Raw genomic sequence first — 27,326 nt, 5'->3', positions numbered from 1 at the left:
CTTTGCAACAATGCACATTGTGAGATTGGACCGGAGGCCTTCGTGCTCTCCAGGAAACAATCATCGTTATTGGTCGCAATCTTCGTGGTTGTTTCATTTTTATCCATAAGCTTCAATCTTTTGTGACCATACATACACCCCCCACCTCCCGCCAGAGCTGACCCAATAAAATGACAAAGCCACCAGAAGCTTTTCATGTGTATGTGCCACATTAAAATCAGCTTACAGAAAACTGAGACATCCTATCATATGTTAGTGTCAGATGTTAATATAAATATGAGATTACAAACATCACACAGGAGTTTTTCCTGAAACAGCTCTAACTCAGTGCATCAGTCAAGCTTTTTTAATGATTTAATCATTTAAGATGTTTTTTTTGTTTTTTTGGGGTTTTTTTTTCTTATGCAGGATCAAACCAGATTTTATGCTTGAGAAATCTGGAAAATTAGGGCCATGAGGGAAATATTAAATGAGATAAAACTATATTTGTTTGGAGAGTGAAGTAAAAAATCCAACTTTCAACTGCATTACAATGTATTTTCAGGGATTTAAAGTGATAAATAAAATGTCCAAAGCTCAATATTTTACTATCACGCAGATTTACTTCCTACTACAGATTCAACAATGCATCAAGTATCGATCCGATACTTAGTGTGTGCACTCTTTCTGTATTCATAAAAGTGCTCTGATACCACAGAATCCAATGTGAAAAACTAAAACATAATTTTATCTACTAAAAATCAGATTATCCTCCTGATTCATGAAGTTTCTGATTATTTTCAAGTTTTTTATTGAGATGATGGTCGCACATCGTGTTATCAGTGCATCTTCATTTATCATATTTATTTCATTATTTCTTGCTGCTATTTTGTTGATAATTAAGGCTTTATTAACATTATTGTGTGCGCTCAATGAAAGGTGTGCAAAAGAAATGATGGATTTACCAAGTTATGCAGTACTTAAAAGTACTTATAAAGTACTTAAACCACTTTCTTGCCACCGACTATTTAAATAGCATGTTTGATATTCAGAGGCAGTTTAAAATGTTTCAGATGGTTTGAAAACAGCTTGAAAAATCATAGCTAGAAATGATTTGATGAGGCAGAAATGCTGCAGTTTAGGGTGAATTTATAAAAAAAAAAAAAAAAAAAGAAAGACGGTGCCTCAGATTAAACTCAAAGGTGCAAAATTCTAAATTCACAACTGTAAAATCACCTTTTATGTCTTGTAAATACCCGGTGATCATTATACTGCATGTCTTAATAACACATTAATTCCATGTCGTCATTTAGTCATTTTAAATAAAAATCACTGTTTTGCAACAAATAAAAATTGTTTTTTTTGTTTCTTTCACAAATTGTATTTAACATCACCAGAAATCTTTAGTCGCAGTGACTATTAATCTGGTGGAGAAGTTTGCCCATTCAGACATCCCTTCTATGAAAAATGAGAACAGATCATCAGACAGTCTGTCACAGGACCAACACCCTCTGACAAACAAGATAAATCACCACGCACGTCACTGTAAAATGATGTGTAGTTATGGAACAACAAAGGAAATATAAGGTTTCTACCAGACTCACACTACACATCAGAAGGTGGAAATTTTTCTGAAGGTTTGTTGCTAGAATATCTAATAAGTAATGATACTGCACAGAAACCGTCATGCTGGGGTGGTGGTGTGGACACAAATGCAGGACGGGAGCCGGGAATGCTGAATGAAGATGAATTTTAATGTCCAAAGTAATCAAATGGAAACATGTGAAGCCAACAAAAGCACAAGCACGAGGAACGGACCAGCACTGGGAACAGAAACCAAGGCTAAATAGATAGGAACAAAACGAGACGCAGGTGAAGTGAATGAACTAATGAGGCGAATCTAACAAACAGGAAAGCAGACATGAGGGATCTAAACAGGAAAAACTTCAAAATAAAGTGGAAAACCAGGAACTAAAGGAACCACGAAACATCACATCCTGAGTAGAAACTATGAATCAGGGGTAAAGTCGGTCAAAGAGGCCACAGTTTGGGAGAGAAAGTTCATATTTTCAGATTCAGGGTGAAAGACGTGCAAAGTAACAACATCAACAGACATTGTTTTTAAGAGCTGAGGACTGACTCTTTTTTTTTTTAAACCAGTTTTTATCCTTTAGTGTCCATATAACCAGACTTCTTAGAACTGCTTGTTTTCCTCCTACGTAATATAACTAAAATTAGAAACATCCTGTCACAGGGTGGGGTGAAGCAGAAAAACTGGTCCTTGCTTTTGACTTTAAGATTTTTAAGGTTGCGTTTCTGCATTTCCTTATTATTTGGCTCATCTCAAATGTGCCCTGAAAAGCCCCCGAGTAGATCCATAAAAACTAGATAAGAACTAGCAGGACAGATGGTATTTCCCCAGTTTTAGTCTCTCTTCATTGGCTCCCTGTTAATTCTGGGATAGAATTAAAAATTCCTCTCCTCAGATGACGCGCTTCATGACCAAGCTCCATTGTATAAAAAGATCTCATAGTTCCACATATTCCCAGCAGAGCACTTCACTCTCAGACTCCAGGTTTCCTTGCAGTTTCCGGAGTCTGTACGAGTACGCTGGGAGGAAGGACCTTCAGCTATCAGGATCCTGTCTCATGGAACCAGCTTCCAGTTTGGGATTGGGAGGCAACACAACCTCTCTTCCTTTAAGATCAGGCTTAAGACCTTCCTTTTTGTTAAATCTCATCATTAGGGGTGGTCTAGCCTTCCCAGAGATACACAGGAACAAAACGAGACACAGGTACAGAGATAGAATCCTGAAGATAGTAGTTTTATGTTGGCATTAATGGTCAGGGGAAGGGTTGGGTTGTGTGTGTGTGTGTGTGTGTGTTTTTTTTAAGTGTGAAACTGTTTTTTATGTCGTTAAGCACTTTGACATGCTTTTGTAGAAAAAGTGCGATACAAATAAAGTTTGATTTGATTTGATTTGAATTTGTCGCGCTCCATAGGCTTAGACTGCTGAGGGCTTCCCATGATGCACTTGAGCACCTCCTTTTTTTATATCTTTGCTTCTTATCTTCAACGGATAAACTCCGACTATTTTTGGAATCATTCAGGTATTTCTCCTCTTGTCTCTCCAGGTCTTTGTGGTTAAAAGTCGCATTGTCTGTTGGCCTCTCTTTCCTGTCGTTTCCACCTCAACCGGTTAGGGCATATGGCTGTCTCTCCTGAAACCGCTTCAGACTGAGATTTTTTCTTTCTGTTTAAAGGGAGTGTTAGTTCCTTTCCTGTGTGACAAGTGCATGTTCAGGATGGGGGACTGAACACAAGCCAAGTTTGGATGGAAAGTGCTGGTTTTCCTTTACCAGGCTGTTATTTATCATAAACAGACTTGTATGAACACGGATTGGATGACAGTAGATCGGTTTGTATTGACTGAATGCAAAGTGACCTGAGATGACGGCGCTGTGAACTGGCACTATACAAATAAAGCTGGATTGAATGTGTCAAAAAAAAAAAACTGCATGTGTGACAAGATAAAACTTGATCAAATCAAATCAAACCAAAGATACTTTATTTATCCCCGAGGGGAAATTCAAGGTTTCCAGTACTATTAATGATGAAATGTAGTCTGTGACCTCGAGTGTGAGAGAGAAAAGTTACATTGTGGTGTAAAATTTCTCTATTACAATCAGCTCTTCCTGCAATCGCTCTTTTTAACATCTTTACTCTGCTCGCCAACAGCCTGGTTGTGCTATCTGAATTTACAACACGACATTCCTCATTTGCTGTGACCTGACCCCAGAAAGGGACCTGGGCAGGGGATGGACAATGATGAAGTGTAACAGATGATAGAGAACTATATCTCAAGTTATTCCAAGGATGGCATCACTTTCATCACCTTCCTGGAGTCAGCCTTCCCAAAGACTCTGCTTTAAAAGGATTTTTAGTTGGAACCCCTTAAAACTCTGTCAGACAAGGACTTCTGAGCGGCTTCTCCATTTGCAACCGTAAAACTACTTTGTTCTTCTTTTAGTCGGTTGTTTATTTACTTGTCTTCTTCTAATAAATCCTGTTAATCTGTTTCCAACTCATTCAGACTCTGCTAATCATTTTTTTCACAACATGCAGCAATAGCTAGCAATTATTACAGTAAATGATGCAAGATGTTCTTTAGCAAGGGTGTTATTTGGATTATTGATGTGTATTGTATGTTGAAGTCACATGTTAGGAGGCCAACATAGGCTGAAAGCCTCTTGGAACACACAGGAAGAAAAGACACTTAAAAAACATCCATCTTACATCAGGATCAAGCGTGGGCTGAATTAAGTAAGATTTGAGGTGGTGTAACATGATTCTAGACGACTGAAACAAGTCTGTTTGCTGTAACACGTCTGACCTGCTGACCAAGATGACTCATATGCAGTGCCTGCCTTCACCTGTTTACTGCTCCAGTCAGGATTTTAGCTGGCGCTGCCTTGCATGACAGTCAATTTCACAATTTCATGTTTATACACATGCAGAGCATGTGCTCAAGATTTTATTTCTTCAGGAAACTGAGGTAACACAGCATAAAATACAACATAAATAAATAAGATGTTGCGTACAATGTGGAGAATGTAGTTACATGTTAATTAAAACAGTGATCATGAAAAAAATTAAATTATATTAATCAAAAATACCAAATACGTAAATAAGATATTAAATAAAACAATAGTACTATTATATTATTGCTGTTTAGAATGATTATTTTCAACAGATGAAGCTGCCTGCATGTTGATTGTAAGAAAGGCCTCGACAACACTGTTCAACAGATAGGTGCTCTAATTTGTCCAGGACCAATTTGTTTGTTTGTTTTTTTGTTTTTTTTCAACTTAGTTAGATGAAAAAACAGTGTCTCATATTACTAAATTATATTTTTTGTAAATTTTTAGTTATTGTTCCTTTTTTAAGTCTCCAGTTATTTGAGTGACTATTGTAAATTCAGCCTTTTCTTTAATGAAAGGGTATGGATACATATGAGCATAACTGTAGCTAGCTAGATAGATAGATAGATAGATAGATAGATAGATAGATAGATAGATAGATAGATAGATCTTTTGAAAAAGAAGTAGAGTAAAGTTGCAGTAACACAGAAATGACACTTGGGGGCGACAACGTGCCCAGCGTCACAGTGACCTCACAAACATGGCGGCGGTAAACACGTACAGCAGGTTCGCTTCCGTTTCCAGAAAACTGGGAGGTTTTCTGTTTAATTCAGTTTTTATCACCGAGGCGGTCACCCGCGTCAACAACATGGAGTTTGACAGGCCGACAAAGGTTTGTCAGCAACTTTCGTCACATTTTACAGCTGCATTTTGTCGAGTCGCAACAGTTGTAAATAAAAATAGCACCATACTCATTTTTAGCTGAACTTCTCCACTTTGGTGTGACATGCTGCGCAGTTACTGATAGCTGAGCTTTATGAGAAGCCACAGTCACGGTATACAGCATGTTTATCCACCGCTAGCAGGTGTTTGACGTGAACTGTCTCCTCCGCAGCTGGAGTTTGCGGTGCAGATGACCTGTGAGAGCTGTGCAGAGAAAGTCAGAGCTGCTCTGGAGGGTAAACCAGGTGAGAGGAAGGAAAAACCTTAAGACAATACTATGTTAACCCATAAAATAACGACATATTGTGGCTAGATTTGCCCTCTGCTGGTTTTGTATAGAAATCCCAGTGTTTGTCAGCTTTCCACTGTGCATTTGTTTACATTACATTGTTTAGCTGAAACTTTCTTTACAAATTATGTGCAAGGCAACAAGTTTTGGATTTAAGATTTGTTTGCAGAAACGAATTAAAGAAGGAATAGTGCCGCATGCCTTTGTTCTCAACTCAAAACTAATTAGTTATTGTTATTAATAATAATAACACATTTTATTTGTTGGGTGCCTTTCTAGACCAGTGTTTTTCAACCTTTTTTGAGCCAAGGTGCCCTTTTTCCACAGAAAAAAGTCACAAGGCACAGCACAAACCAAATTGTTTTAAAAAAAAAAAAAAAAAGAAAAGAAAAAAGAAACCGATATTAATAATTTAAAGTCCATCTTATCAAAGAGTCTTGCATAGCCATCAGATAAGCACAAGAAAAGGGAATTTTTTTTATTTTTACCTTTACTTTTCAAACCAATTAGGTGCAATTGGATGATTTCTCATGTCACACCTGATGATCTTCTCACCACATTAGTGTGCCACGGCACAGTGGTTGAAAAACACTGTTCTAGACACTAAAGGTCACCTTACATCACACATGATGAAACTGCATTAAAACAAGCTGAAAACAACAAGTATTAAAACAGACATTAAAAGACAGTGCAGTTATGGATGAAGTGAGTAGACTTGTCTAAACAGATGAGTTTTGAGTCTGGATTTGAAGCCTGTGAGTGAATCGGTGTTGCGGAGGTCAGGGGGGAGAGAGTTTTAGAGCTGGGGAGCAGAGCGGCTGAAAGCCCTGCTCCCCATTGTTAGGAGAAGTTCACTCATTCACAGTTTAGTGTGACTGCCTCTAAACACTTTTACATCCTCCATCCCATGCTGTATCGTATGCATATTGACTTCTACATCTTCCTTCCTCGTTGTGTTTGGTATTGGTTTATAACAGTTCATTCTGTGCTTCCTTTTTGGCCAGAAGCCTCCTGTACAAAACCCAAGATTAGGGATTAAGCTGGGATATCTGGTCAGCTAGGCTTAACTCATCCATGATACAGTTGCACGAACGTGGGATGTGTTATGACATGAGTTACCATGGAGACCTACCTCAATTTCACAATCCTTTTTCATTTCATCTAAACTCCAGGATCCTTTTAATTTGATCTATTCTTGCAATCAGCAGTCACCACTAAAAACCACATTTATTTCATCACCAGCAACAAACTGTTATGACATTAAATTAGACCCAATGTCATTATTTAAACACATGTGATCTTTAAGTGCAGTCATTTTTTTTATTGATATTAGTAGATTTTGCAGTCATTAAATAATTAAGATTTTACACATACACGCATATATATATATATATATATATATATATATATATATATATATAATACAAATCCCTCATTTGTTTATGACATGTATTACATGTAATAGTATGTAATTGTATATTACATAATTGTATATTACATGTGTAATATTTGGATATAACATATATTACATTTATATATTACAATATAATATGTTGTACATATACAACATATAATATGACATACCGGTATGTTACTTGTCAAAGAGTAACATGAGGCTCGCTAAGTGAATAAGGATATATCAAAGCTATTAAGCCCCAAGCTCCATTCAAAACTAAAGGCACACAGTGCTTTAAAGATTAAAAAAAAAAAAAAAAAAAAAACACACACAGAATGAAAGCATATTATAGATTGATAAACTGTCAAAGTAAATATAATACATCACTTGTATTTGCACACTGTAATAAATGTAGGACAGATCAATACAGAACAAATTAACAGACAAATGAGTGAATGTAGTAAACTCCTTGCAGGCTTGTATATACATTGTTTTACTGTATTTTGGATTCATCTTAATTCACTGTAATTAAAACATCTGTAATAGAATCACATGTGGAAGTTAAAAGAAAAAAATTTTGGCCACATTATAGCAGAGGTAGCATTTCCGAACTTTTGTGTTTGTTTGATGTTTTTATCTCAAATATCTTGTAATATCTATGTAATTCCTCAGTCTGTTTGTGCGTGATGGTTGTGTTTATGCGTTTGCAGGAATTACATCAGTCAGTACAGATGTCGGTAAGGAGGAGGTGCTGGTGGAGTCTGCTTTGACCAGCGCGGAGGTGCAGGTTCTTATAGAGAGCACTGGATGCAGAGCTGTCCTGAAAGGCATCGGGGGGTCAGAGCAAGGTGAGGAGCGACAGGAGAATTTCAAGAAGCCAAAGATGATAAAGTGCAGCTTTCTGGAATGCAAAAACAAAGATTCAAACATCTCTGCTGAATCTGCTTTCGTTATTATGTCCTATCTTGACTAAAAATAACCATCTTGTCAGAGATTAATCTTTTTCAAAACATTTATCATACATTTTCAACTGTACACTATTTATTTAGGTGACATTTAGGTGACAGGTAACTGCTTTCATCTCCATTCAAGAAATTCTGCTTCCTCTTTTAAATAGTTTGTTGTACACATGTTTTCATAAAATAACCTAGATTAAATAAAAATCTAGGTTATTTAGTAGCCTCTTAAGTTTGCAATAGTTTATTTGGGATACTTTACTACACAATATAGATTGTAAAATATGCTTTCACCATATTAATGAACCATGGAGAAAGTCACTAAAGAGGCAAAGTGACTCGATGTGATGCACATTTTTAATATAACGCCACTATTAAACACCATAAACACCCAACACCAACCAATCACAAGGATTCAAATGAACTACGTAGGCATTTTTAACTGGAACATAAGATTACTGAGAGTTCTCCAAGACCGCCGTGTACAAAGAAAGATTTACATTAACAATTTGGCAGATTCTACACATATTTACAATCCAAACTCAAGTAGTCACACTGTTTACATTCCCCCAACCAATATGTACCCAGAGGTATGTAGATTTGCCCTGTGCACAGCTCACCCTAGACCCAATCCCAAAGTTAACTTGTCTTCTCTAAATTTGCATGAAGCCCTGGGAAACATTGGTGTCCAAACACACACTCGCACCCCCGACACACTCAGACAGGGCTGGGCAATTAATTGAACACTTTTCTAAACTGACATTCAGAACCGATAACCAATCTTGTGCACGTCAATTACTGAAATAGTTTATTTCAATGGAAAATTCTCTTAATATGTCAAAAGCTATTCATTAAGATACATTTATATACTGAATTAAGTGTTTGTGTTTCCTTTCACATGTTTTAAAATGAATATCTGTCCTATTAGCCACATATTTTCCATAAAATTTCAGTTGGCAAAGATAAAAACGATACTGAAATAAATGCTAATTAATTGCTATCGAGTTAATATGTTCAATTAATCGTGATATTGATTTGAGGTCATGTCGTCCAGCCCTATTCACATGCAGGTGCATGCACACACTGTTAGCAAATTCATCTATCAGTTAACTCAAAGCTGTAAAAAAAAATAGGTGAAAGCATATTTATAAAAGGACTCTTATCATCCGCCGATATGCAGACAAGGAGAAAACGGTTTGCTGTGACACAAACCAACATGTTACTAAATCAGCTTATATTGAACCTTCTGCTAATCAAAAATGCTTTATAGTTTGATTTTACATGCAGCTTAATCTGTTTAAACACAAGTCATGGTTGCCCATGGTAACAGAATGTGTCCTGGTGTCAGACATGCAGGCTGAGCTCTACATAAAGGTCTGACGGGACATATGTTGGTGCCACTGAATGAGTGTGTTTTAAAGACACGAGCACAAGAAAATGATTGGAAAATGTTTATAGAACAAAGTGGGGTTGTCTCTGCAGGCACGGCTTAGATGTGCAGCGTACAGCATAGTTTCTGCAGGACGGGCTAAGCTAAGCTGGAAAGGCTTCAGACTGGTCTGGCAGAACACACACATTCAGGACTGTTCTCGCAGTTAAACACTCGCATCTTTTCTTAACAGTCACAAAGGAAAAGCGGTCGTGTGCGTCTCACGTGGGAAGTTCCTTAGACTTCACTTGTAATAGATATGAACACCTCCTGTGTGTGTATTCAGTACATGTATAATGTAAAGATGTGAACTATGAGCGATCCTTCAGTGCGTGTGTGTGTTGTGATAACAGACCTTGGCGCAGCCGTGGCCATGTTGGCTGGAGCGGGGTCGATTCAGGGAGTGGTGCGTTTCCTGCAGCTGTCTGAGAAGCAGTGTCTGATCGATGGGACCATCGACGGGTTGGAGCCTGGACCCCATGGCCTCCATGTGCACACGCTGGGGGATCTCACACAGGACTGCCTCAGGTTGGATCATTTCTTTTCGTGGCGTCTTACTGAGCTAGACGTTTGTGCCGATGTGGGGATATTTTTGTAGGAAACTAAAGGACCTGACTGAACAGATGACACCGATGTTTCATAAGAAGCTTGTCTTTCTGTCCTCTTCCCCCCACACAGCAGAGGCAGATGGCTGCCTGTCCTTGAGCCGGGTTCTGCCGGAGGTTTCCTTCCTGTTAAAAGGGAGTTTTTTCCTTCCCACTGTCGCCAGTGTGCTTGCTCAGGATGGGAGATTGAGTTGGACTCAACTCAATCTGTTGGTTTCCTTATATAGGCTGTTATGAATTGGCCTTCATTATGTTTTTTTTTTCCTGTCTGTAAAGCGTCTTGAGATGGCATTGCTGTGATTTGAAGCTATATAAATAAAGTTGAATTAAAATTGAATTGAATGCTGTGTACGATGTAAACAAAAACAGAGTACATTGGTTGGTGAATCACTCAAATGTCACGTTGGTTGTCAGTTTTAATAAAAAAAAAACGACTAAACTGGGAGATAGTTGGAGTAAATAAACACAGTGTTGAATCACCTCTTCTTATAACAACACTGTTATAAAGACTTGGGAACTGACAAAACCGACTTGTAAAAACGTCCTTAATTGTTTTTTAGGCCAAAGGATGGAGAGTCTGCTGTCTCAATGTTACATTTTGAAGGATACATAGATTGTGGTTTTCTTGTCTGATTTTAGTTTTTTTTCCCCCCTTAATTACAGTCAGGCCTGCTGTTCCAGATGTTCTTTCTAACAGTCACACTTTCACACAGATTAATTTTTATATCCATCCATTAAGGCTGAGACGAGATGGTTTCGATTACGATACGATATTTTGGGTGCGGATTCGATTTAAATTGCGATTCTCACGATTCTTTCATATTGCTGATTTTTGTCAACTAAAAACAAGAAAAAAAATGTACAAAACTTTTTTTGCTCGTTATTTTCCTTCGTTTTATTTAGGAAAAAACAACACATCATTCTTCTGCTGTAATGCCCAAGAAAACAAGTAGAAACATCAATAAAAACAATAATAATCACAAGAATTTTATAATGGATTACTTTTATTTATTTAGAAAAAAATTTAATTTTTTTTTTTTTTTTAACAAAAAATCAATCTTAAAATTGTGAAACAAAAAATCCCGATATTTGATTTCTTTTTTTTTTTTTTCTTTTTTTTTAATATTCAATTCCCCCCCCTACCATCCATCCTGTTTTCATACCCACTTATTCCAGTTTGGGGTAACAGGATGGCTGCAGCCTGTCCCAGCAGCTGCCAGGCAAGAGGCAGGATACTGGACTGGTTACCAGGCTATGCGGATGACACCCAGATCCTCTTCTCCTCCTAACCTGTCTCTGAAATGTCTTTATGATAAAGTCCTGATTCATTATCGACTTTCTCAGATTAAACAGTGATAAAACACTAATGTTACCGATACGACATACGTACTAAATCCATTTTAATCAAACCCCCCAGTTTCACAACATTTGTGGATAATTCTTCCATCTCTCCCTCCCGTCATGTTAAAGAGTCTGGGTGTCATCCTCACGTGCTCTCCTTCACGCCTCACATCAACAACACAACGCCCTCGTACGTCTCTCCGTCACACCTAACACTACATGGCAGTTTTGGGGATTTCATCTCATCGATTGAAACGAAAGAGCAGAGACTTGATGAGTATCTGTAAAAAAAACCACATAACTTAAATAAATGATAAATGAGTACTCATCTGTTATTTACACATTTCCCAACACACACTGTCTGCTTGTCTGCTGGTGAGAGTGTGCTCACCTGCATGTGTCTTTGCACATCGGAGAGGAGGAGAGTTGTGAACATGCGACCATGTAGAGTCTTAAAGAAGATGCCACCATTTCATTCAGGTTAAATCAGCCTGATGGTAAATAAATGGCGATTTCACTACTTTTGGGGAACCTTGGCCACATTTAGACCAGATCCTGCTGAAACAATGAAAGACTTGTTGATATCTGGACTGAATTATTCTTCAGTGCTGGTATATTCATTGAAAAGCATTTTCTGATTTAAGAGATTTTATTTTATTTTTTTTAAATAAAAATGCATATAAGCCCCATTTATTTATGTTTTCTTTGCACCTGGATGTGGTGGATGTAGAGATGAGCTGTATTTACCAGCAGCATTTATAGGAAGTTTTTCCTGCAGTTTGCGTCACAGAATTATGTCTCATTTTAATGCAACGCTGTTTGTTTTATACCTCACAGACTGTTGCTCTGTAGGTATTCTTCAGCATCAAAAATGGGTTTTTTTTGTTGTTTTTTTCACAGCAAGGTTGTAATACTTCCCATTTTTCTACTTTATTAACTGTAAATATCAACAGTTGTACTCACTCAGCTGATTGTTGTATAAAATAGCCTTTAAACCAATAAATTTGATTAAATTCAGTTTCTTGTATCTCTGCAGTTGTGGAGAGCATTACAACCCTTTCGGGAGGCAACACGGGGGTCCAGGAGACTCTGAGAGGGTACAGTGAAATTCCTTGTTTACAGCTACGTTCAGTGATTCATCATGCAGTCGTTGACTTTTCTGAGTGGATTTCAGGATAATAAATCCATGATTACATTTACGTTTTGATGCAGCACGTAGGGGATTTGGGAAATATCGTGGCCGGACCAGATGGCAGAGCTTCTTTTAGACTAGAGGACGGTCAGCTCAAGGTAACACAGACACACAGACGTATTTGGCTCAGGCGGGAAACGGATCAATAGTATACTGTGTGTGTATGCTGCAGGTGTGGGATGTGATTGGCCGATCTCTGGTGGTGGATGCAGGCGAGGATGATCTGGGTTGCGGCGGTCATCCTCTGTCCAAACAGACTGGGAACTCTGGTGAGAGGTACGTACGTGGGAAATGTATGAATATATGTTCCATTTGAAAGTAAGTTGTGTAATTTTCTAAGTTTCTAAATGTTGATATTAAGATATCCTGCTGTTATCGGTGCAATTAACATTAATATTCTTGTAATAAATGCTTATTTAGTTGTATTTCTGATCATTGTGACTGAGGCATTTATTCTATAAAGTGCTTCATCTTTTACAAAATTTCTCAGATGTTGATTAATGTAACGAATGAAGGTGCAGTCAGGAAAAAAATGAGGACTCTAAAAACTGGATTTGTCAATAAATAAACTGACATCTCAGTCATTTTATGGTCTTTTTTTTTTCCTTCTCTGCAGGCTGGCATGTGGGATCATCGCACGATCGGCGGGCATTTTCCAAAATCCCAAACGGATCTGTGCCTGCGACGGGGTCACGCTGTGGGAGGAGCGAGACCGGCCGACAGCTGGGAAGGGCCGGAGCAAGGCCAGCGCAGAGACGCCGGCGGCCCACCTCTGAAACACAAACACTGGCGGGAGTCTGGTCAGAGACGATCCAGAGGACAAACTGAGTGGATATTCTGTCGGTGATGTCGCAGCTAACGCAGAAAATGTCTTTCTGATAAAATCTAAATGACTTTGCACGAACAGTTTGTCCTCTGAACAGTTGGACAGACTAAAGCAGGTCAGGATTTGCGGAAACGGTTGTGCCTGTCAGACTTGACTTATCTGCTCTACATGGTCACCGGCAGGAACAGATGCCCTTCAGCTTGTGTTCAGAGTGAAGGCTGATCACAAAGACCCATTTACAGCTAACATGACGCGACGTCCCGCTGCTCATGTCGGCTGACTGAAATTATACGACTGAAACATGTTTCATTTAAATCAAAGTGGAAAAAATGATTAATATCTGATTTATTGAGCTCACATTGCTTCATTGAGACGAGAGGTTTAGTAATGACTCGAGGCAGTTCTCGCCACAAGAATGCAAAAGATGCAAAATGTCCAACAGACAAGCAGCTGAGTCTTCATCCACCTCGTGAGTCATGAGAAGTCGGGAGCGCAGATCTTTTACAGGCAGCCGTTTTTTTTCCTTCATGTTTGCTTGAACGGTTCTTTTCGAGAGTTTTAATGAAGTGGCGTGAATCCCATCCATTCTGCCCTCCGTCCGTTAACATTAAATCCATGAGGTGGCGTGAGCAGCAGAGAGATTATATTCCTTCTAAAGTGAGAGGGTAAAGAGGGGTAAAGGAGAGACGGCAGGCATGAGGGGTGGTGTGTTCAGCTGTTTAAGCATGGAGCGTGGTGTTCCTTTACGGCTGCTGCAGCAGCCATCTTTAGAGTCAGTAACATGTCTCTTCTCATGACGTTTTGTGTCTCTTAATGAATGTTATATAACAGCCACGCTGCTACCTGCTGACTCAGCATATTTTTCTTAATGAAAGCATCAATATAAGGACATGATGGTGTGTACATTGCTGGCTCCATGATGGTGTTTATTTCTGCATTGATTTTATTTTTCTCACAAGTTTCACATCCGTCGCGCTCTGTTGATTCCCGGATAAACTTATCGAATGCTCGCTTGTTATGAATTATTCCTTTCAGTATTGAATGATTTGATTTTTTTTTTTAAAGTCAGAAAATTGTAAAATGCCACATGAAGTCTTGCATTTAAGCAGAGTAAATGTTCATTGATGGATGACTGGGCCAACTGGAAGGGTTAGCTGCTTTGTTAATGTGTCGTGTTTGTCAAACCAACAGAAAACAATGACAAAAAGGTGCCAGACTGACACAAAATGTACTTTCAGCAGCGCAGAAATGAGCCTTAACTCATTTATTATACTTGCAGCATTTAAAAAAAAAAAAAAAGTCAGACTCAGCAAAAAAAAAAAAAAGCTTTTTAAATGCTTCAAACCAACTTCAGACTTAATTAGTCCCTAAAGACATTTAAACACACTAAATGACCAGAAACTGAATGAAGTGTTAATCAAGTCACATGGGGCGGTGTGCACATTTGGATAATCTGGTCAACATGAAAATATGACCACGTTGTACAATCAGATTGTTTTTCTCAGGTTAAAAGGTTTCTCTGCACATGATCCCAGCAGTTAAAGAAACATTGGAAAAGCTAAACCAAACTGATTTGTGGCAGAAAAGTTGGGGATTGTAATGAATATTTTTGTACAAAGTTCAATTCCTTATTAATAAATTCATTGAAAACATTTGTCTCCTACCAATCTCTGCTTTGGACTTAAATCCGCGGTCTCCTCAGAGTCACCTGCTGTCCCGCTGCTTGGAGACGGAAGGGGAAAGATGCCGCTGAGTTTGCCTGAGCATGTCTCTGTTATGCTTGTCTTGTACGTCATGAACAGAATTTTCAATAAAGTTGGGGGAAAACGTATTTTATATTCTGCAGATTAGAAGATGGGACTCTTTCCATAACAGTTTAATTCTGATAAAAATGATTTACTGCATTGTTAAAGCTGAAGTTATTAACCTATAGCAACCCAGCGTGGGATACATGATTCTGTTTGAGACAAATGATGGAAACTTTGCTCAAAGTATTGTGCAACACAATCTGACTTTTGTCTTCTGTCTCTGAATGGATGCCAGAAAGAAAGATTACACTATAAAAATGTTGACATACCACATTGTAATAAAAGGTTAATATCCCTAAAAGAAATTTTGGGTACTTTTTTATTCTACATTTTGTTAAAGTAACAAATACCTCATGTTAAAATAATCATCTTACCATTTTTCCATCGATTGGGTCTTTATGGGTTCACTGTATTTACTCACATTTGCATTTCATTAAAATGATTAAATTTTCATCCCCTCTAACATACCTGCTGACTCAACACCATCAGGGCCTCAGAATGACTTGGTATGACTACACAGACACCCAAATGGCTTCATTTAACCATTAAAAATGTACAAATTGCAGAAAAGGATGATGGCACTCAAAGTTCCTGTGCTGTGGAAAACTTCCTACATTGTTCCAGACCAGTTTTCCCAACATCTTCCTACATGAAAGTCAATCAGGGACCGTTATTTGCTGTCATGTATTGTACATACTGGTACATTCAAGGCCGGATTATCCAATGGGCATTATGGGCACAGGCCCAGTGGCCCACGCTCACTTGAGGCCCACATAGGGCAAACACCAGCATTTTGGACATGAAACAGAATGTACATAACAGCCAGATAGTTACACCACAGTGTTTAGTGCATTGCTACTGGTACCATTGGCTGAGAGATGTTAGAAATGTAGTTTCACAGTGTATCATTCCCACTTTTTACAATTTTGCGGTGGGGAAGGGGGCCCCTGCAACATTCTGGGCCCATGCGCCTGAACACTTTTAATCCGGCCCTGCTTTGCTTTGTTCAGAAAAGTGATATTCTTTAACAACATGTTTGCTAGCTTCTTTAAGTATAATGGAAGAACACAAGTTAAAGGAAATCCCTCCTGCCAAGAGCCAATGACCTTCAGATCTCACTTAAAAATCGTTTTTTATTATTATTACTTTATTTAGAAAGAGAAGCCTACTGCAACATTTTGAGGATAAACTAAGTAAACTATTGTTCTTTTATTCATTTAATATCTAAATCAACCCTGGCACTCAGACCATATGGACACTTATCCACAATCTCTCCCTCTGATGAACATATTTGAGCCCATAACTCCATATCTTGGTCGTCTATAAGCGAGCAAACGTGGATTTCACAGCTTTCCCACTTGTTGCGTGTCACTGTGGAGCACAGTCCCGATGCCACGCAGCATCCTTCATCACCCAGGCGACTGTAATAAATGCAGCAGGCTTTTGAGGTGCTTTGTCTGTGCATTGTGTGAGCGCTTGTGTGTTTTCATGAGAAATCAGCATCCTCCGGGTGCAGCCCTCCCCCTCTCCAGCAGTATGCCCGACACTCAAACGGAAGCAGGCGCTACCATTTTGAAACACAGCACCGCTTAGGTAAGATGGTAGATCCTTTTTATTTAATCGTCTTTTCTGCGGTATTATTGTCACCTGATCCGATAGGGAGGTAAATAAATCCGATTCGTATTCGAGCTCGCGCGTCTTCGTCGCGTGGTTTCTTTTCTTTTTTGCCACGCGCCGTTAGACCGCGTTGTTGCTGCCGAGGTGCAGCCCTCGGTGTTACACTGTATTCTTTCCTGCGCGAAAAATAGCTTTGTGTCGACCTCACAACCTCTAGCTTTTTCCCCTGGCCAGATATAAAGCATTTATTTATTTATTCTCGTTAAGCAAAGCAGGCGTAAAGCCGTAGATATGGCAACGTTTTCGCCTTGAGGCTGCTGTTGTTGTTTTGGTTATGGAGCTAAAACCAACAAGCATCCCATCTCTCCAGTCATAGCTACCAGAAAACAAGCACTCCGGCGTGTAAAAACCAACTTAAACCGCTTCTTTTCACATTTTTCATGAGCTTTTTTGTGACGCCAGCAGTGAAAATGTGTTGACTCAGCGTCGCGTTGCGTCATTAGAAAACAAGCTTCACCCCCTCCTCCTCAGTTATGCCTCAAATGAACCAAGTGTTAATGCAGCCGCCATTCTTTCTGCCTCAACAGGGTTCACTCATGATATACAACACGTACTCAATTAAAAGAGCCTTTCTTTGATCGTGTTTCTCTCGGCAGCAGCAATTGGAGCAGGCAGCTTTACTGGAGCCTAAACTTAAAAAAAAAAAAAAAAAAATAGAAACGTCACCCTGTGGTGTCGTGTTCTGCTTTTTGCCCTTTTGATTTACAGCCAACCATAAAAGTTGTTTGGGAGGAGAAAAGGTGTTGACCAACCTGTGGAACCCCAGTGACTTTGGAGACATACTGGTGATTAGAGAGCGGAGGGATTTGCACGTTTTAAAGGCAACCCTTGCATGAGACTTTCAAGTCCTGCTGCAAAATGCTGTTCTGCCTCTCCTGTCTCCAGTGAATGAGTGTGACTCATAGCTGTAGGGGTGATGGCAGCCTGCTCTCAAGTGAAAATGAGATTTTCTTAAGTGAAATCTCAGATCTCATTTAGAACGGCTTGGCGCCATATTGAAAGCAAACATAATCTGTCCTGCTTTGTTTATCTAATCTGTCTTGTCGGCTTGTAGGCAAATGTGTGGCCTGTATGGGATGAGAGCATTTGACCGGTGATCTATGTGCACATTCATCCTCCCTGGTGTATATTTAACTTTTTCTGTTCAACTTGTTGCTTAACATGTTTAATTTGTGGCACTTTAGGATGCAGTTAGAATGGGAATTCATGTTAAAAGAGGTTAACAAAAGCGAGACTATTTTGAGGTTATGCAATTGTGTTTGTAATGTAATTTACATTTTTTATGATGGTAGCAGTCATGCAGAAAACTCATATGAACTGTATTTTTTTTAGAGGCATCCATCCATTTTTCAGTGAAATAATTCAAACGCACATTACAAATGCCTGCGATGGACTGGCGAGCTGTCCAGGGTGTACCCTGCCTGTCGCCCAAAGCCAGCTGGGATAGGCTCCAGCTTCCCCGTGACCCTGAATTGGAATAAGCGGTTCAGAAAATGAAAGAATGAAAGGAACATTACAAATGCATGGTTGCAGAAGATGTACAGCTGCTGCACTGGCCTGTCTCATTAAAGGATCTACGGTGCATTCTCATCAGGATAGTCAGCTAGACTGAAATTGGGGACTCGGCTCAGTTGTAGGGAGGTGTATCCATGCAGACCGAGATTCACTTGCACTTTGGTCAAACGAGCCAAATTATTAGAATAATATATCCCTATTTTCACCAAAGGTGGCGCTGCGATAGTATTTAGCAAAAAACAGGACAAGACCCACATGAAGAAGAAAACTCTGTTTCTTCTACTTGCTAGTTAAACATTGAGCACGAAACTATCACTGTTTTGGGTTTTCATTTTGTCTTATGCAAGTATACTGCAGAAATACACCACAACAATGGGCACGGTATGAACAACAGACAAGGCAGAGGACCCTTAATGCAATCGCTATGTATTTAATCACAATGCAATGCGACATCAAATGCAGGAGGTAACTTTTTTTTTGGTAGTCTGCTTCTTGTATTTGGTCCACTTGAAAGGGACAGAGACCTGTGTCTGTAGGTGGACTGAGTCCGCTTCTTTGATTCAAATCAGAATTCCTTTGGCACATTCACATTTCCCAAACAAAGCGGCCTTTCCGAGCAAATGGGCTCGGATTTAAATAAAAAAACGCAGATGTGAATTGCCCCAAAAGCAAAAACCTGAACCATGGCGCGTCTTAAGACGTGTTTGTAAGCAATACGGGACAGACAAACAATCTAAAGTGCCTAATCACTTGTTATCCTTAAAACCAGAATATCTTTGTGAGGATGAGTGGCAACGTTGCAAAGTGCTTAACACTTCACAAATTCAGCTTTTTTTTTTTTTTGCATTTCACTCCCTTTCTCTGTAGCGCCATGGATAAGAGCCACACAGTGAAGCTCTTTGTGGGCAACCTAGCGTTGGACACCACCCAGGAGGAGCTGTCGGCCATCTTCGAACCTTACGGCCAGGTGGTTAGCTGCAGCGTGCTGCGACAGTTTGCTTTTGTGCACCTGCAGGGGGATGGCGCTGCAGAGCGCGCCATCCGGGAACTCAATGGGCGAGAGTTTCGCGGTCGGAACTTGGTGGTGGAGGAATCGAGGGGAAGGCCCTTGCACTCCACAAAGGTGTTTGTGGGTAATCTGAGTGGGATGTGTACGACTGAAGATCTTCAGCAGCTGTTCCAGACATTTGGAAAAGTTCTCGAATGCGATAAAGTCAAAGGTAAACCAAGATCCTGTTTGCTTTGAATGTGGTTTCAGTTACTTCTTAATCCCAACAAAGCATGACGTGAATTCCTCTTCTGCAGGCTACGCATTTGTTCACATGGAAAACAAGGAAGATGCACTTCAAGCCATTGAGGCCCTCCATGGCACCTCCTTCAAGGGTCGACCCCTGTCAGTAGAGCTGTCAAAAGTCCAGCCCAGCAAGCAGACACCTACGGGGAAAATCCCATGTGTTAACTGTGGAAAGCAGGGCCACTACGCTGGAGAGTGCCCCGTTGGGAAGCCCTCTCTGGAACAGTACCAAAGTCAGGCAGCGGTCCTGGCTGCCGCCGCCGCTGCAGCTGCCGGCTTGCCTCTGCAGGTCCAACAAAGCGTGCACAACTCTGTCTACAACACCTCCACCTTTGATCCCACATACGCAGCTCTGACAGGGATTACCACTGGCTCACGTACTGATGGGAACCCAGTCAATCCAGCTGTTTATGGCGCCCTAGCCAGCCAGGTGTACGGTGCTAATGTTGCCAATCAACTTTATGGAACAATGGCCAGTCAGGCAGCGCTTACATCAGGCGCCACACAGGTATACAGCTCTATGGCGCCCAACATCTATGGCCAGGTGGCCGCATCTCCAGCGGCTGCTGCAGCGGCCGCTGCCGCATACTCAACTCCAGTTTACACCCCGACTGTGGCCAACCCCCCCGTCTTTCTAGCTGCTCCTGGAATAGAGATGCCTGCAGCAGCAGCTGCAGTAAATCCTGCCTACACTGTAGCACCCGCAATTTACGGCGCAGCCACACCAGCCTACGCTCATATAAGCGCCTTGGGAGCAGCGGACCCCACCACAGCCATCTTTGAGGCTGCCAGGCAGGCGCATTACTTTGCCCAAAGCCAGCAGGTTGTGGCCGAGCAACAGACAGCAGCTGCAGCGGCGGCGGCGAAGTCTGGTGAGAGGGACCGTAGTCCCTTACGGAGGTCGGCACCGCTACTACCAGACCCTGTGATGAAGCCATTTATCTACCAGAGGGCCAAACCACGCAGACCTTTGCTCCCGACACCAGCGGGGCGTGCAGCTGAAGAAGCAGTGGAGGCTGCAGAGGACCCCATGGCCAGGTAGGTTTTGATTGTTGAATGGAGACTTCATCGCTCTTATCATAGTTACTGTGTTCCACCATGAAAGCCTTTGCTGCTACCCATACCTTCTTCTCCGCAGCTGAACCTGACCCCCCCCATCCCTCCCCTGCTTTAGGTACTACGCAGAGTACTACCAGCAGCTGCAGCAGTACCCCCAGTTCCAGTACGCCTACCCACCCAGCGCAGTGACGGCCATCCCTGGCATGCCAGGGGTGTCAGCAGTTTCTGCAATGCCCGCCCAGCCGGTCGCCACGTTGGATGCGCTCAGGCCAGTGGTCCCTGCTGCTGCGGCAGTAGCAGCCGCCATGGCTGCACCCAGGATGTATGAGCCGCCGTTGCCGCCGCCCACGCGCAAGGAGGCCATCCTCCGCCGCCCCGAACTCTCCCTTCACACGCCTGAGCCCCCCTTCCGATAGTCGCACTCAACTGTCTGCCCGCCCCCTCCCTTCTCCCTCTTTGCCCTGAACCCCATCCCCCCCCTCCACCCGACATCTCCTGTTTTTTCCACCCAAACTCGACCACCTTCCAGCAGCTGTTTGTATGTATGTGTATGTTTGTGTAACTGGGCCCTCCCCAGTGTGCGACTGGGGTTCCAAACTGGGAGCTCTTTGGTTGATGAACCTGCTTTACGTGGGACTCGATCAGCTAACCTTGGTCCGGTTTGCATACACGCAGTGCAGCCTGAAAGCGAGGCTCTCATCTGTCTACGGGCATTCTGTGTGCTTGTTCGTTTTCTTCTTTTATTGAACGTGCCAGTCTCACACTTGTGCCAGTATTAGACTGCCCCAGTCAGTTTTATTGTACATGCCTTTTCGTTCCTGCAACCCAGTTTGATTTTTCTACGGCCAAAATTCTCCAAGGAGTTACATCAGCCCTTCTCCTTGGGCCTAGATGATCATTTAGGGCAGCTAATTTTTTAAAACCTTTTTTGCCTTATGTTAATGAGTTTGGATTTGTAATGTAATCAGATGGAGGGGAGTTAGATTAACACATATTGTGTACCCGGCTGCATTGTGTTGTGTCCCAGCAGAGCCAAAGTTACTGCGACGTTTTGTCTTGGGTGTGATGTGGATGTCGTATGTGTGAACGTGTGAGACGTGCTGGCTCTTGACCTTGCGACGCACAAACGCAGCAGCCAAGACTGCGCCTTGCAGAGAAAACCCATAAAGCACACGTATACGTACTGTAATGTATGTTCAGACCTGTCCCCAGTCCCTCTCTTCGAACCCCCCCCACCAACTTGTATTCTAACCACAGCACTGAAAGACACTGCTTCACCTCTTTTGCTCTCTAACCTACAGCTGCCTACCTCTTACTGTACATTTCAGCGTAGATCCTGTTGTGTTATTTCTGTTCCTCCGCACATTTCGCCTAGTCAGCAGCTCCCGCTCCTCATGAAAGGTACAGGGTCAGCAGTTCAGAGACGGAGGAGCCGCATTTCAATGACTTTTGTAGATATTCTGTGTGAAGTCCTCCTTGATGTTCAGAGGCCTTTTTTTAAAAAGAGAAGTAGAGTTATTGTTTAGGGTTTTTTTGTGTAGTTTACATGTGATTTTACTCAGCCTGGAATATGATGAATTGTAAATCCTAGGTGACTACTGAATGAACTGTTTACAAAGGATCTTTGATGTATCTTGTAAGAAATCACGATTATGTGTGACAAGGTCAATCATGTGCCTATAAGCCTTGAGTGAAGTGCATTACATGGAGGGATCTCCCATTTTTTTAAAAGTGATTTTGACATTACTTTTTAACCATTTTAAGTGGGGAAGAGCCCTCTAGAACTTCGTCTCCAGAAAGCTGAGATGGTGATGCTTTCTGTCAGACTTGTGCTACTTTTTTTTTTTTTTGTTGTTTTGTTTTTTTTTAAATAAAAAAAAGCCACAAATGGAGCCTGGCGGGTTCGTAACTAAGCAGAAACGACAGTGATAGCACCAATAAAAAGAGAGATGGGGCAGTGTCTTCCAGTTGCCCCAAACGCCATCCTCTTCATCCTTTTCAATCCCAAATATGATTCATGTTCTGACTGCAGAAATCGGTTTTTGTCTGTTTTTATTTAGTTGTTGGAACTCATAGGTGGGTTTTGCCACATCTAGTAAAAGTTTTAAAGCAACCTGAACCCCCCCCCCCCCCCAAGTTGTTTTTTTTTTTTTTTTTTTTTTGTCTTTTCACATCCATGACATAGTTCTAGGTGGCAATCTCCCATCTATCCAGCTCTACAATTCCTTAAAACAATGTTTTGGGTTTTTTTTGCTACTATAATTTGATGGCGGTCTGATGCGCACACACACATATGGACCCTCTGAAAAATCACCTTTCTGCCTCATTGCCCCCCCCCCCCCCCCCCCCCCCCCCCTTCCTCCCACCCTGTGATTTTTAAGTGGTTAAGTGACTTTTGCATCTCACAGTGTAATCTTTGTGTCGTGTATACAAACACATACCAGTTGCATCCTTTGTAGAAATGATGTGGTTTGCGAATTGTCTTGTTTGCCATGTATTTTTTAGAAAAGTATTTTAATTTAGTCCTTTTTTTATATATATATATATATATATATATATATATATATATATATATATATAGAAAATACAAAAGACACGTTTAAAAAAAAAACAAAAAAAAACAAAAACAAATCAGCATGCTTTTTATTGAGAATATGTATACTATAAACCTCATAATAAAGAATGTTTGGCTGACTGCTGTGGTAAAAGAAAGCAAAAAGGGTTTGGAGCTTTCCCCTTCTTCTTGTTTATGCTCTTCTCCACTATCTGTTTCTCTTGTGTAAAATGACCACCAGACCCATTTGACTGGGGGACCCGGGGGGAGACAGGTGTAGATGCTGGCCCAGCTTTGCTGTCTTTGGTCAGGGTAAGTGTGGGTTGGAGCTCCTTCCTCTCTCCAGCATCTCAAACCTAAACATGTATAAAAGGGGGTTTTACTTCATATGAGTTTTTTCCATATTCAGCTGCTGCAGGAAATGCTGAATGCCTTTTGAAAATTGATTTCCATGCATAAGTTGGAATACACGCATTGAAACTGCACTGAGAGCTGGGGAGAGGCACACAGATAGAATGGCCTGGCTGCATTTTGATCTGTGGAGCAGTTCTGTTCCTGGGGTTGATGGGATGTGCGTCTGGTCTGGTCTGGTCTGGTCTCTCCCTGCTGCACCAAGTTCTCCCTCTTTGTGTGTCTCTATGTTCACTCTACTCTCAGACCTGCATGTGTAACAATCTGTAAACGCCGCATTAAAGAAAAAAACAGAAAATAAAACAAAGCATCCCCCCCCCCCCCCCCCCCCCCCCTCCTCAACAGACCAGCTCTGAACTAACTATTTTAACTGAATTAGGTCACCGTGACAACTGGAACAGCCAACGTGCATCCTTGTGTGAGCGTGGCAGCGTGAACCGTGGGGACGACTATTAGCGCGACGCCACCGCAGCAGGAACTTGTCTTTCATCATCTCCAAGGTAACTGAAAAAAAAAATCGACCCCTCTTCCTCCCCCCCAAACAAAAAAAAAAAAACAAATCATAAAAGCACTGAACTTTCTTCTCCCCCCCACTTGCCCGCCCTTCCTTTTGACTGTGCCTTGACCAAACACTCCTCACCTTCCTTCTCCCCCTCCCCACCATCACCACCTCCTCCTCCTTGGTCCGTAACGCTCTTCCTCTGCTGCAGTGGCAGCGCTGCACCGTTTGCCTTGGGCTTCTCCTCGGTGGGGGTGGGGGTGGGTGGGCGCTGATGGGCAGTCTGGGGTGGGATGGAGGTGAACACCCCTCCACAAGACTTGCATCCGAGGGAAGTGATGGTGCCTGCTGGTGAATAAAGGTGTGGTGTGTCATGGTGTGTTCATGTGTGCAAGAGGGAAAAAAAAACATTTTTCTTTGGTGCCATTTCATTGACTCTAGTGACGCTTGGCATATGTGGACACACCCCCTCCCTATCTGCCCGCCAGCCAAACTCCTGTCCACCGCCGTATTCGCCGCCCTCAAACCCTCCCTCCTTACCCTTCTTCCCTCTCCCTCTTCAACCCCACCCTACTCTCCCTTTGCGCCTCTCCTCTCCGCCGTCCACACACACACAGCGCTTTTTTCCGCCGCCACCGCCGCCGCCACCTTGGATCTGGGTTTGTGGCTCTGGAACGGACTTAACTTCCCAGAACCACCCACCTGACCCAAACTTCCTCCCCATCCTCCTTTGTTACCATAGAGGCTTGGGCATGCCAGGGGGAGCGTGTACGGCATGTTTGGTGGCCCACCTCTGGACTCAGTAACGCCACACGGAGACTTCAGGGTTGGACGAATCGCTTTGCTCAAACTGCTGTGTGGAAGGGATCTCAATTCTTTAAATTTCTCTAAAGAACCAGCTCTTTTACCAACCTCAGACTGAAGGAGTTGATAGTCTACTTCCCTCGCAGCCTGTGTGCCAATCTGAAACGTCCTATAAGACAGGCCTGCAGGTATGAGGCCAGTCTCACCTGCAGATTCTCTCCAATCTCAGGGTTCTTATAGGACTTTTCCAGAATGGCAGAATTGTATGTGTTAAGATCCCGCCTTATCCGCTGAGATGGAGAGATTCATCCTTGCACATAATCCCTTACTCGCTGGCTTGTCAGTATTTCACATGCGAGGTTTGGCGTTTGCTCCTGCAGGGTGGAAGTGAGACACGATGGCCGTGCGCTCCTTCCGCCTAACAAACAAAGGGAAATGGTAAAGGAGGTGGTGAGGACTGGATAGATGAGTTGATTACGAGGTGAGTTTGTGTTGGAACAGTTGTTTGCACAAAGCTTCTGCCTAACATCGCCTTCCTGATCGAGGAGGACTTTAATGTCTTTCACTGTGATGTGTCAGCATACTGGGAACATCCCATTCTTTCTTTTTATAAGTGCACATTCTGATAAAAGTATTTTGCAGCCTTTTATAAAGATATGTGTTTTTCTTAAGTAATTCATCACATGTCACAAATATAAGTTTACTCAGAAAGGATGGAGTAGAAAAAGCATGCACTGATTCCCCCTTCTAACCTCCATGATCAGGGCGGACTGGCTCCAATTTTTATTATTTAATTTTGATCCTCCTGCCGTTCCATCTTTCTGTGCTCTCCTAACTCCAGTAAAGGCTTCTGGTGCTTGTCAGATTGGGCTTCTTGTGCTTGGATAAATGCAGCCGCACCTCAGCTGCCCTGAAATCACCGCCTCACTGTATGGCCAGGCAAAGCTCACTGCAACGTTCGCCCTACTTCATCTTCCTGGCCCTAAAAACTCCCCCAGCTTTCTGTGGTGTTTTAGCTGCAGAACTCAAATATACACATCTGTTTATTGTTTTCGATGGGATCCCAAAGGTTGCATCCACGCAGAAATCAGCTGAGATCTGGGAGACTTTCCACTCCAGCTAGAGGTTTGAGCACATCCCGTATAGAGCACATTGGCTTTGAGCTTGCTTGCTGAAAATCATCACTTTATTCTTCTTATTATTATTATCATTATTATTATTATTATTAATGTGACTCTTCTAGCACAGATGTGAATCAGACGCTGTTGATGCTACTTTTTGTCAGACGCCAACAGTAGGGTCTTACATCAGGCATAACCTCATCTAGAGAGGCTGGATATGATGCAGAAGATCCTTTTCCATCACATTATTAAAAACGTATGCAGCGGCGTTGGGTTTACGTACGGTTAGATCAAGCATTTCAAGCTTTTCTAAGCTCTGCAGTAACAGAAATGTAATCACAAATACTTGCACTGTATCTAAGCTCCTTCAAGTAGGTTAGTGGACCAAGTTTAGTGTAGTTACATCAAATTCTAGTTAATTACAATATAAATCATTCCAGTTTCCAAAGATGTAAAGGGTGACTAAATGATGGGTTACCTCTCTAGAGGTTAGCAATCCGGCTCTGCTCATTACAGTGGAAGTAGTTCCAGCACAAAGCTGAATGTTAGGGGGAGACGTTTGCGTGAATGACAAATCTTGGTATCGGCACAAATGATCTTGTATGGCTGTTTATGCATATTTATGCCTTTTTTATGCTGTATTTTGAAAATGTGGAGGCATATTTTTTTCCATCCGCATGCAAATCATGAATAAATTAATTTTCTTTTCCCTCACACGAGTCTGGATTTCTTTTGTATTTCACATGAATGTTTCCACTTAGTCGATGCCATGTAGAATAGTTTTGTTTTAAATGAACAGGATGAATTACGCATTTACCTGCAGCCTAATTTTAGCAGTGTGGAATATGATGGTTTTAGCTGCTGCCAGTGATACACAGTTTAGGCCCAGGCTTTTTCTTTTTTCAGCTTTGGATGTTAAAATTTGCTGATCATTGCTTAATGGTTATCCTTGAACTCTTTAGACTCAAGTGGGAATTTTATGTTTGGATGTTTGATTCTGTTTTTGTGAGGGAAGGGGGCTGACGCTATAGAAGCCTTGCTTTGCCATTGAAGATCATTAACAGCAACAGGTGCATTACAGAGGCCATAAAATCCTCTCTAGTCAGAGAAAGTGTAACTGACACACCGCCTCGCCACTCACAAGCCCACCATCTCTGCTGGCGACCGTCTTCCCCCGCCTCTTAGACCTTTTTCGGGTTAGAACCCGA

At 41.6% G+C, this 27,326-nt stretch overlaps 2 protein-coding genes across 3 annotated transcripts; both read left to right on the top strand.

The window, feature by feature from the left end:
• The first annotated feature begins 5,162 nt into the window (after positions 1-5,162).
• Positions 5,163-15,375, top strand: ccs (copper chaperone for superoxide dismutase). The gene is made up of 8 exons (XM_079258087.1): positions 5,163-5,292; positions 5,515-5,587; positions 7,738-7,875; positions 9,766-9,940; positions 12,395-12,455; positions 12,571-12,648; positions 12,723-12,826; positions 13,167-15,375. The coding sequence occupies exons 1-8, from the start codon at positions 5,269-5,271 to the stop codon at positions 13,324-13,326; spliced, it is 813 nt and encodes a 270-aa protein (XP_079114213.1). The 5' UTR covers positions 5,163-5,268; the 3' UTR covers positions 13,327-15,375.
• A 1,350-nt stretch (positions 15,376-16,725) lies between these two features.
• rbm14b (RNA binding motif protein 14b) lies at positions 16,726-23,200 on the top strand. Of its 2 annotated transcripts, none has more exons than XM_079257317.1 (4): positions 16,726-16,777; positions 19,244-19,596; positions 19,682-20,708; positions 20,845-23,200. In XM_079257317.1, exons 2-4 carry the CDS (start codon positions 19,248-19,250, stop codon positions 21,143-21,145), a joined length of 1,677 nt encoding a protein of 558 aa, XP_079113443.1. In that variant the 5' UTR covers positions 16,726-16,777; positions 19,244-19,247; the 3' UTR covers positions 21,146-23,200. The 2 variants fall into 2 exon arrangements, with proteins under 2 accessions (XP_079113443.1, XP_079113444.1); XM_079257318.1 differs by having other exon boundaries at positions 20,809-20,903.
• The last annotated feature ends 4,126 nt before the right edge of the window (positions 23,201-27,326 follow it).

The sequence above is a fragment of the Telmatherina bonti genome (assembly GCF_933228915.1).
Source record: "Telmatherina bonti genome assembly, chromosome: 18".
Classification (NCBI taxonomy): domain Eukaryota; kingdom Metazoa; phylum Chordata; class Actinopteri; order Atheriniformes; family Telmatherinidae; genus Telmatherina; species Telmatherina bonti.
The sequence above is the reverse complement of the archived record's forward strand: the minus strand, read 5'-3'. Positions and strand labels throughout refer to the sequence as shown.

Excerpts from the sequence above, each read along its gene's own strand:
- ccs (XM_079258087.1), top strand. The coding sequence starts at position 5,269 with ATGGAGTTTGACAGGCCGACAAAG. Across the intron at positions 7,876-9,765 it reads CATCGGGGGGTCAGAGCAAG|ACCTTGGCGCAGCCGTGGCC; the intron begins GTGAGGAGCGAC and ends TTGTGATAACAG. Across the intron at positions 12,827-13,166 it reads ACTGGGAACTCTGGTGAGAG|GCTGGCATGTGGGATCATCG; the intron begins GTACGTACGTGG and ends CCTTCTCTGCAG.
- rbm14b (XM_079257317.1), top strand. The coding sequence starts at position 19,248 with ATGGATAAGAGCCACACAGTGAAGCTCTTTGTGGGCAACCTAGCGTTG. Across the intron at positions 19,597-19,681 it reads CGAATGCGATAAAGTCAAAG|GCTACGCATTTGTTCACATG; the intron begins GTAAACCAAGAT and ends CCTCTTCTGCAG. Across the intron at positions 20,709-20,844 it reads GCAGAGGACCCCATGGCCAG|GTACTACGCAGAGTACTACC; the intron begins GTAGGTTTTGAT and ends CCCCTGCTTTAG.